The sequence below is a fragment of the Sminthopsis crassicaudata genome, chromosome 2 (genome assembly GCF_048593235.1).
Source record: "Sminthopsis crassicaudata isolate SCR6 chromosome 2, ASM4859323v1, whole genome shotgun sequence".
Taxonomy (NCBI): domain Eukaryota; kingdom Metazoa; phylum Chordata; class Mammalia; order Dasyuromorphia; family Dasyuridae; genus Sminthopsis; species Sminthopsis crassicaudata.
Window position 1 is genome coordinate 59,377,864 of NC_133618.1, and position 11,022 is coordinate 59,388,885.

At 37.8% G+C, this 11,022-nt stretch overlaps 1 protein-coding gene across 1 annotated transcript; it reads left to right on the forward strand.

Annotated features, from left to right (window-relative positions):
* The first annotated feature begins 293 nt into the window (after positions 1–293).
* Positions 294–10,372, forward strand: LOC141553211 (C-signal-like). Its single transcript, XM_074285018.1, has 6 exons — positions 294–570; positions 1,029–1,080; positions 3,282–3,469; positions 9,096–9,254; positions 9,409–9,522; positions 9,951–10,372. The coding sequence occupies exons 1-6, from the start codon at positions 430–432 to the stop codon at positions 10,062–10,064; spliced, it is 768 nt and encodes a 255-aa protein (XP_074141119.1). The 5' UTR covers positions 294–429; the 3' UTR covers positions 10,065–10,372.
* The last annotated feature ends 650 nt before the right edge of the window (positions 10,373–11,022 follow it).

Below are 11,022 nucleotides of genomic sequence, written 5' to 3' on the forward strand. Positions count from 1 at the left end.
TATATATTCATGATTTAACGGTGCTTCTCTTTCTTTCCCTGTGAAAACAAGAGGTTTCAGTCCATAGAATCCTGATGCCCACTAGAAATCTTTGTCTCCTGTTGGTTTTGGAGAGGCTTGCAATCCCAGTTCAAAGAAACACAAGGAAATTAAGGAATGGTGGCAGGTTTAGAAGATTAGGTGGAGGGGGTAGGGATTTGGTCCAAGGCCAGATTAGGAAATGATTAGATTGATCGAATGACTTCAGAAGGGGAGGAGGAGCCTTGGTGTAGCACTTAAACTCTTAAAAAACCTGGAGGAAGGGATTGGGAATGAAGCGATTCTTTCCTTTCTATTCCTTTATTGTCCGGGGCATAAAGGTGGGACCAGAAGATAGAACCAGTCTGACCATTGGTTTTAGAAATATCTTTTGATAAAAGAGAGCCTTTAATGGCACCTCTAAGTCCTTCCAGCGTGCTGGTGACCGGTAGCAACCGCGGGCTGGGGCTGGAGTTTATCAAGCAATTGCTGCAACTGCCCCAGCCGCCCCAGATGCTGTTTGCTACCTGTAGGAATCCCTCCGGCGCCCAGGTGAGAGGACTTTAACTCTCACCCCTTCTCCCTTCTCCCGGCCCAACCCGGGAGCTGTCCGGAAAGCGAAGTGCTTTCCATTTGCCGGCTTTGAGACCGAGGGATGCCGGGAGGCTCGGGGCTTTGAGTTTCTGCAGGGTGTCTTGGGGAATCCGGGCTTCTTCCTAGAGGCTTCCTAAGGCTGTCAACTGATGCCTTAGTTACTTCCGAGTGCTGGGTCTCTGGGGAGGAACTTTTGCAAAGAGGCAGTCTCTCTCGGGGTCCAGATCTGGGATGGGGGATGACGGGGATGTCATCTCTCGGAGCGTCTAGTGGGAGGAGGGGGTGTCCTTGGGACCTTCGGCTTAAAGCTTGCTCGCGATCCGGGGAGGAGGGACATTGAGCATGTCCCCCAGCCCCTTAACGGGACGGGAGATCTCAAGAGGGCTCATGGGGTCTTCCCTCTCTTGCTACTAAAGGAACTTCAAGAGCTCGCGGCTCAGCACTCCAATGTTCGGATCCTCCCCTTGGGTGAGCCTCCCTACAGGACACAGTCCCATCTTCCTCCCCACCCCACTCATTTCCCAATTGTGGAACCCTGAGAGAAAGAGAGAGAGAGGGAGGGAGGGAGGGAAGGACGGAGAAGGAGAGAGAGAGGGAGAGGGAGAGGGCGAGGGCGAGGGCGAGGGAGAGAGAGAGAGAGAGGGAGAGGGAGAGGAAAAGGGAGGGAGGGGGAGAGGGAGGAATTGGTGCTGGGGACTTAACAGGCAGACAGTTAGATGTTAGTGACATGTCAACAGGTAGGGGGGAGACACTTGGACAGGAACCTAAGACAGTGACACAGAGTTTACCAACTTCCTACTTTGGAGGACCCTTCACTCAGGCCAGCTGTGTTTCCTCAAATGTGCCCTCTTTCTTTTCTTCTCCCACCTTCCCTAATAGAGTTTAGAGCTTTCCTAATCTATCTGCTATGGAACAAATCCTCTCTTCAGTGCCCTTTCTCTTCCTTCTTCTCCTACCTGTCTGAACAATCTTTCTCAGACTCTGCTGGTTCATCACAAATATCTTGTCCTATATGCCCTGTCTTCTCTTTCTATACCCTCTAGTGATCTCACCAGTACACTTTGGTTTAATTATAGTTTATAATTAGCAATAATGTGGTTGTTATTGTCCTTTGCCTTGAAGAGGCATGACTACATCAAGGTTAAAGTACTGTGTGCTAAGCTGTGGCTCAGTACAAGCTTGGGACACAGTGACAGATAGTCCACATGAATCTCCACATGAAGTGGAGATTTCTCTAAATTTGCACAATTATCATCTATTATGAAGGTAACTCACAGATCTATAAATATAGCATCAATTTCTCTTCTGAGATTCATTTTCTCAACCAATTGCCTACTGGACATTTTAAACTGCATATTGGGGTAACATCTCAAAACTTAACATGTCCAAAACAACTCATTATGTTCCCTCAAAACCCACCCTTCTAGTTCTGTTGAACTTCTAAGTTATACATACCCTCAATACTATCCTTAACTCTCTATTATTTTCTGCCTTACATATCCAATCAGTTTCCAAATCTTAATGTTTTTATACCCACATTTCTCACATTCAATCCTTTTTCTCTGTTCACACACAATCTTCAATATCTTGTGCCTGGATTATCACAATCTCCAATTGCTTTACCTTTTATTTCATCCATTCTCCACGCTTTTACCAAAATAAATTTTGCTTAAATGAAGATCTGAGAATATTACTCTCCTGCTCAATAAATTGCACTGATTCCCTATTACCTTTAAAAGAAATCAAAGATGCCTCTGTTTAGTTTCTAAAGCTCTTTACAATTTTGGCCCCAGTCTGTCTTTTCAGTCTAATTTTATATCACTTAATTCTTTGATCCAGTCCAATTGACTTTTTCCCTATTGGTCACAATCCAGCTCTCATTTCCATGGCTGCCTGCCTAGAATTCATTACCTCTGCACTTTCACCTAATAGAATCATTATCCTCCTTTGTGACTCAGTCAGCTCAAGCATTATCTTCTATATGAAGCCTTTTCTGACCTCGCCTAAATGCTAGTGTCTTCCCTTTTTATTTGACTACTTTTTAATAAATACAAAATATTCTCTATATCTTCTCTTTATATTTATTCTGTATATACTTACATATGCACATACATACTTCTATGTGTGGGTACATATACCTATATAAGTATATATATACATATAATTTACATATATAATAGTGTGTTTATACACACAAAACACATACATATATAGATATTTATCTATCTGCCTGCCTATCTATCTAATTTACATACACCCCACCCTCTTATATATATGTGTGTGTGTGTGTCCATCTGGGTCAGCTAGGTACTATTATGGATAGAATATTGGACCTGGAGTCAGGAGGGAAGACACAAGTTCAAATCTGGCCTCAGGAACTTAACTATGTTACTTTAGGCAAACCAGTTACCTCAACTTCCTCATCAGTAAAATGAGCTGGAGAAGGGAATGGCAAACCACTCTAGTTCCTTTGTTAAGAAAACCCCAAATGAGTTCACAAAGAATCAGATAGGAAAAATCAACTAAACAACAACTTCTTTACATATCTATCTCTCCCATAACAATGTTAATTCCTTGATGATAGGAATTGCTTCATTCTTTGTTTTCTACCCCTAGTGTAATGCCTGCCATAAACATTTTTTGATTGATTGAATATTTTGTCTTGACAGATTTGGAGAATATTGCTTCTATACAAGAGGCCTTCCTCTCTGTCACAGACCAACTGAAAGGTTTGGGGCTGAATTTACTCATCAACAATGCTGGAAGGGCTATTTCTGGTTCAATCCTCTCAGAGACTGAAGAAAACATGCACCTTCTGTACCAGATCCATGTCTCTGGTAACCTAAAGATAAGCCAGGTGAGAATCTTCTTTCTGGGATTCTCAAAGAGAGCTTCAATTCCCACCTGGGCATAAGTGACCACCTCTATCCACTATCACAGCATGGGGAGGGGAGAGGGGGAATGGAGAGGAGGAGGGGAAGTTTGTCATTAGCCTTCCTTTCCACTCCCTGCCTCCCTTTCAAGACAATTCTCAATCTGGCTGCTTCCCGAATTTCCAAAGTAATAGATTTTTCACTCCATTTAAAGCAAGTCGTCCTCATGAATTTAAAGGGTTGTTAAGTGGGAGACAGGGGCAGCCTGTTCTGCTTGGGTCTAGAGCAAATAATGTTTAGAAATTACAGGGTGGCGGATTTCAGCTCACTATAGGGAAGAACTCCCTAAGAATTAAATTTTTGGGAAAAGTTAATCCCCTCACCCTTAGTTTCCTCATTCACTTCAACTTAAATGTGAGGGACAGTAGTTTTAGATGTATAGTTGCAGTAGGTTGTCTAGGTGGTACCATAGTGGACAGAATGCTTAGCCTGGTGCCTTAGTGCTCATCTTCTTGAGTTCAAATCTTCCCTAAAATACTTACTATATGTATAGGCCTGGGCAAGGCACTTAACCTTGTTTGTCTCAGCTTCCTCAACTGTAAAATGAGCTGGAGAAGGAAATGGCAAACCCCTCCAGTGTTTCTGCCAAGAAGACCACAACAAAGGAGTTACAAAGATTGGACACAACTGAAAAAACAACCATTCCCCCCATATAGCTCTTTTGAATTTCTGCTTCTGAATACTGCCTGTTCATATCCTTTAGCCATTTATCAATTAGGGAATGGTTTTTATTGTACAAATTTGAACTAATTCCATGTGTGTGTGTATATGTTTGTATACACACACACATACATATATATATATTTCTATCTCAGAAAGGAGACCTTTATCAGAGAAATTTTGTGCAGAGGTTTTCCCCCATTTATCTATTATCCTATAAATTTACTTATATTACTTTTGTTTGTGCAAAGACTTAAAATTTATGTAATCAAATTTGTTTACTTTATAGTCTGTCACCCTCTCTGTAACTTGGTTATGATTCTTCTCCTATCCATAAATTTCAAAGGTAGTTTCTTCTTTGTTCCTCTTAATTTGTTTATGATATCTTCTCTGTCTCAGTCATATACCCATTTGAAGCTTATTTTGATGTATTGTTTTCGATAATGGTCTATACTTAGTTTCTACCAAACTGCTTTCCAGTTTTCCCAACAGTTTCTGTCAAATAGTGAGCTATTATTATCTCTAGATTTATCAAATATTAGGCAACTATTCTCATTTATTTTTGTATATTTTGTACCTAATATATTCTACTGATCAACTTCTCTCTTTTAAATCAGTACCAAATTGCTTTGATAATTATGGCTTTGAGTTTGAGATCTGATACTGCTGGACTTGTATCTGTCCCAATTTTTTCATTAATTCCTTTGAGATTTTTGGCCTTTTGTTCTTCCAACTGAATTTTGTTATTTTTAAAATTAGTTTTGTAGAACAATCTTTTTATAGCTTGATTGGTATGGAACTGAAAAAAGTAAATTAATCTAAGTATCATTGCCATTTTTATTATAGGGGTTCAGGATATTAATAAACAATGAATATTTCTCCAACTATTTAGATCTGTCTGTGCAAAGAATGCTTTATAATTGTATTTATATAGTTCTTCCAAGTGTTTTATGCTATCTGCAGTTATATTTTATTTTTAAACATTTTAAACATTTTTAAACAAATTTTTAAAAATTAGTTCTGTAGAACAATCTTTTTATAGCTTAATTGGTAGGGAACTGAAAAAGTAAATTAATCTAGGTAGCATTGTCATTTTTATTATATGGGTTCAGCATACTAATAAGCAATTAATATTTCTCCAACTATTTAGATCTGTCTTTGAGTGAAGAATGCTTTATAATTGTATTTATATAGTTCTCCCAAATGTTTTATGCTGTCTGTAGTTATATTTCATTTTAAAACATTTATTTATTAAAAGTTTTTTGCAAGACACTTGGGGTTAATAGATTTGTCCAAAGTCACACAACTACTAAGTATTAAATGTCTGAGGCTGAATTTGAACTCAGATCCTCCTGACTTCAGGATCAGTTTTCTATCCACTGAGCAATTCAGCTACCAATGTGGAAGGAAATGTACCATGGTAAAAAGGAAAACTACCATGGAATTTCTCTTTCCATTTTTTCTTGCTGAATTTTGTAAATAATATACAGAAATACTCATGATTTATATGGCTTTATTTTATATCTTGTAACTTTAAATTGCTCATTATTTCATGAGCTTTTCATTTCTCTTTCTAGAATTCTCGAAGTAAGCCATCATATCATCTTCAAAAAGCAATAATTTTCTTTCCTCTTTGCTTATACTTTCCCCTCTAAGTTTCTCTTTCTTGTTATATTGTTAGATTCTGGTTTCTAATCAATTTTTCTTTCTTTCTTTCTTTTTTTTTTTTTCTGCGTTCATCAAGGGAGTTCATTTATTTATTTATTTTTTTCGTGTGTATTCTTTTTTTTTTTTAATTTAATTTTTATTTTATTTTATAATTATAACTTTTTTTTTTGACAGTACATATGCATGGATAATTTTTTATAACATTATCCCTTGCACTTACTTCTGTTCAGATTTTTTCCCTTCCTCCCCCAATCCCCTCCCCCAGATGGCAGGCAGTCTTATACATGTTAAATATATTACAATATATTCTAGATACAATATATGTGTGTAGAACCAAATTTCTTGTTGCACAGGAAGAATTGGATTCAGAAGGTAAAAAGAACAGTTTACACTCATTTCCCAGTGTTCCTTTTCTGGATGTAGCTGATTCTGTCCATCATTAATCAATTGGAATTGGATTAGCTCTTCTCTATGTTGAAGATTTCCACTTCCATCAGAATACATCCTCATACAGTATCATTGTTGAAGTGTATAATGATCTTCTGGTTCTGCTCATTTCACTCAGCATCAGTTGATGTAAGTCTCTCCAAGCCTCTCAGTATTCCTCCTGTTGGTCATTTCTTACAGAACAATAATATTCCATAGCATTCATATACCATAATTTACCCAACCATTCTCCAATTGATGGACATCCATTCATCATCCAGCTTCTAGCCACTGTGAAAAGGGCTGCCACAAACATTTTGGCACATACAGGTCCCTTTCCCTTCTTTAGTATTTCCTTGGGATATAAGCCCAGTAGTAGTATGGCTGGGTTAAAGGGTATGCACATTTTGATAACTTTTTGGGCATAATTCCAGATTGTTCTCCAGAATGGTTGGATTCTTTCACAACTCCACCAACAATGCATCAGTGTCCCAGTTTTCCCACAGCCCCTCCAACATTCATCATTATTTGTTCCTGTCATCTTAGCCAATCTGACAGGTGTGTAATGATATCTCAGAGTTGTCTTAATTTGCATTTCTCTGATCAATAGTGATTTGGAACACTCTTTCATATGAGTGGAAATAGTTTTAATTTCATCATCTGAAAATTGTCTGTTAATATCCTTTGACCATTTATCAATTGGAGAATGGCTTGATTTCTTATAAATTAAAGTCAATTCTCTGTATATTTTGGAGATGAGGCCTTTATCAGAACCTTTAACTGTAAAAATGTTTTCCCAATTTGTTACTTCCCTTCTAATCTTGTTTGCATTAGTTTTGTTTGTGCAGAAACTTTTTAATTTGGTGTCGTCAAAATTTTCTATTTTGTGATCAATAATGGTCTCTAGTTCTCCCTTGGACACAAACTCCTTCCTCCTCCACAAGTCTGAGAGGTAAACCATCCCCTGTTCCTCCAATTTATTTATGATTTCGTTCTTTATGCCTAAATCTTGGACCCATTTTGATCTAATCTTAGTATGTGGTGTTAAATGTGGGTCCATGCCTAGTTTCTGCCATACTAATTTCCAGTTTTCCCAGCAGTTTTTGTCAAATAATGAATTCTTATCCCAAAATTTGGGATCTTTGGGTTTGTCAAACACTAGATTGCTATTTTTATTCACTATCTTGCCCTGTGAACCTAACCTATGCCACTGATCAACTAGTCTATTTCTTAGCCAATACCAAATGGTTTTGGTGACTGTTGCTTTATAATACAGTTCTAGATCAGGTACAGCTAGACCACCTTCACTTAATTTTTTTTTCATTACTTCCTTTGAAATTCTCGACCTTTTGTTGTTCCATATGAATTCTGTTGTTATTTTTTCTAGGTTATTAAAATAGTTTCTTGGAAGTCTGATTGGTATAGCACTAAATAAATAGATCTAATCAATTTTTCTTTCCACTTTCATTTTTTAGTCAGTTTATCCCATTCACAGTTATGATAGTGAATTATGGATTTCCTGAAATCTTATTCTCATACTTTTCCTTCTCTTTATTTTCTACTTCTTTGTTTTTTTTAAAGTTTGCAGAAAAAGAATTATGCTTAGCTTTAATTTTGAAGCAATTTGTTCTCCTACCCCTTTTTTCTTTCTCTAAGAGTCTAGTCATAATTTATTAACCATTGTGTATAGTTACATATAATTTTTTAATATAGTTTCTTAACTTTTTTCCTTTTAAGCCCCCTTTTTAATTAAAGCTTTTTATTTTCAAAACATATGCATGGATAATTTTCAGCATTCCCCCTTGCAAAACCTTGTGTTCCAAGTTTTTTCCCTCCCTTTCTCCTCCCCCCTCCCCTAGATGCAAGTAATCCAATATATATTTACACATGTACAATTCTTCTATACATATTTCCACAATTATCATGCTGCACAAGAAATATCAGATCAAAAAGGAAAAAAATGAGAAAGAAAACAAAATGCAAGCAAACAAGAAAAAGAATGAAAATGCTATGTTGTGATTCATACTCAGTTCCCATAGTCCTCTCTCTGGGTGCAGTTGGCTCTCTTCATCACAAGATTATTGGAACTAGTCTGATTCATCTCATTGTTGAGAAGAGCCACATCCATCAGAATTGATCATCAGATAATTTTGTTGTTGTCATGTATAATGTTCTCCTGGTCCTGCTCACTTCACTTAGCATCAGTTCATGTAAGTCTTCCTAGGCCTTTCTGAAATTTTCCTACTTATTCTTTCTTATAGAACAATAATATTCCATCACATTCATATACCACAATTTATTCAGCCATTCTCCAATTGATGGGCATCCATTCAATTTCTAGTTTCTAGATACTACAAAGAGGGCTGCCACAAACATTCTTGCACAAATCAGTCTCTTTCCCTCCTTTAAGATCACTTTGGGATATAAGCCCAGTAGAAACACTGCTGGGTCAAGGGGTATGCACAGTTTGATAGTCTTTTGATTATGTCCCTTTTTGAGATCCATCCTCCATTAGAGTTTGTGTTGCTTAGAGTTACTCTCTCCTTTAACCTATCCTCCCTCCTGATGACTGTTGAATGGTATGTATTTTTGTAGGATCCAAGAGGGCAGAGACCTTAATAGCTAAACCTTGTGTCTCCTCCAAGGCCATTCACAATGTTGTGCATATTCTGAGTTTCACAAAAAGCTGTTGAATTAAAATGGAAAGAAAATGTAGGCCATGCAGGAGCTCTGTCCTTTTAGATTTCTGATGATTATAAAAGTCTCTTTTCTCATGTCTTTCCCCAACCCTGCCAGACATTCCTACCCTTGTTGAAGAAGGCTGCTCAAACAGGCCCTCAGGATGGTCTCAGCTGTAGCCGGGCTGCTATCATCAACATTTCTAGTACTGCAGGCTCCATGACAGAACTTTTAGCCTGGGAATTTGGTCATTGTGTGTCCTATCGCTGCAGTAAGGTATGGAAGTTGGGTCCTGGCTGGGGGGGTAGAGGGGAGGAAGTTGGATTCTGGGTGGGGGGAAGGAAGAAGAGTCAGGGTGAGTGGTGCTATAGGGCTTCCTTGGTATGGCGTAGGTATGGCCTTCTCTCTCTACCCTATTCCCTTCTATCAGGCTGCCCTGAACATGCTCTCCCGGTGCCTGGGACTGGCCCTTAAAGAAGAAGGCATTCTGTGTGCTGCTATTCACCCTGGCTGGGTTCAGACTGATATGGGAGGTTACTATAAAGTGAGTATACCTCCTGCTTGCATCTCCCTCAGTATAGGCCCATTTGGGACAGAAAATAAGCAGTTGGCTGATTTTTATAGGGAAGACATTATAGGATAAGGAAGTTAGGGAAGCAGCTTCTTGGGAGGAAGGCACAGGGAGTCAGCGTAAATCTGATCTCCATGAGTTAGAAGAAAGTAAAACTAACTTGTACCAGGATCATATTTAATTCCTTTTTCTTGCCTCTTCTTTCCATCTCTATCTATATGGCTTTGATCTGTGTCATGTACCAGAGAGCATTGATTCACTGGCAACCTTTACAAGGTCCCTGAGCCTTTAGGAACTTCCTCCCTTCTTTCTCAGATTGTTATTTCCTCACTACATCCAAGAGTTATCTTAGGAAGTTCACTCTGCTCCTGGTCCTTCTAAACCTGTTGTGTGCTCCACAGAGTCAATTGAAGAAAGAAGAATCAGTGAAAGGCATGCTGAAGATCTTTTCTACACTTTCAGAGGAGAATGCAGGGGGTTTCTACAGTTGGGAGGGAAAGGCATTGTCTTGGTGAAATGACAGCAAGTTGGGAGTTGGCGATAGACATCTGACTCCTATTATCTTCCATGCCTTTCCGACAGCAGCTCAGCAATGACCACCTCATCTTCATTGACCACTTCCCTGAACTCTAGTTTCCTACAAAACTTGTTTAACCACGTTATCAAACTGTTCTTGTTTTTCCTTGTTATAATTAGGAGTAGTGTGGGTGATCTAGACTTAAGAAAGTGATGGAGGAAATATTAAAAATGCAGATTAAATTTTAAAATGTGCCATGATATATCTTCTCTCTGGAAAACCACTTGTTAAATATTTATTGGCAACCTCTTCTTTGTAGCTTAAAGCTATTATTTATTTAATTACTTTCTTTTTAAGAAAGAATACTTCAATCTGTATTTGGACACAATTTATTCCTTCTGTGGGTAGGGATAGGATTTTTTATCATAAGTCCTTCAGAGTAGTCATGAATCATTGTACCACTGAAAATAGCAGTCATTCATAGCTGGCCATCCCAGAATATTGCTATTAGTTTGTACATAGTATGTTGTACTTTGCTTGAGTTCATGGAGGACTTTCCAGGCTTTTTTTTTTTTTTTTTTCCTGCATAGCTTAAAATTATGAAGGAAAACTAACATTGATACCTTGAGGAAATACTTCCCAGTGGGAAAGGGATGTATAATCATGGTCATTCTTGACTTTTTATGTTTTTTATAAGTTTCCTATGACTTTTACCTACATAACTTCTAGCATACACATACAGTCACAAATCTATGATTGGAAGAACTACAATCAATCAAATCAATCAATATTTATAAAGTATCTATTATGCTCATATACATATTATATAAACTTTAAAAACAAATAGCTTATATAAATGCCCTTTTTGATTATTACAGTAAGCAGAATTGTAATAAATTAAATGTTGATCTTCATAATAAGACAGAATGAAAAAATATTTGCTTTAAGTACACAAA

Bases quoted from the DNA above. Each gene is read 5' to 3' on its own strand.
- LOC141553211 (XM_074285018.1), top strand. From the start codon at position 430: ATGGCACCTCTAAGTCCTTCCAGCGTGCTGGTGACCGGTAGCAACCGC. The intron at 1,081-3,281 runs GTGAGCCTCCCT...TTGTCTTGACAG, and splicing joins TGTTCGGATCCTCCCCTTGG to ATTTGGAGAATATTGCTTCT. The intron at 3,470-9,095 runs GTGAGAATCTTC...CAACCCTGCCAG, and splicing joins GTAACCTAAAGATAAGCCAG to ACATTCCTACCCTTGTTGAA.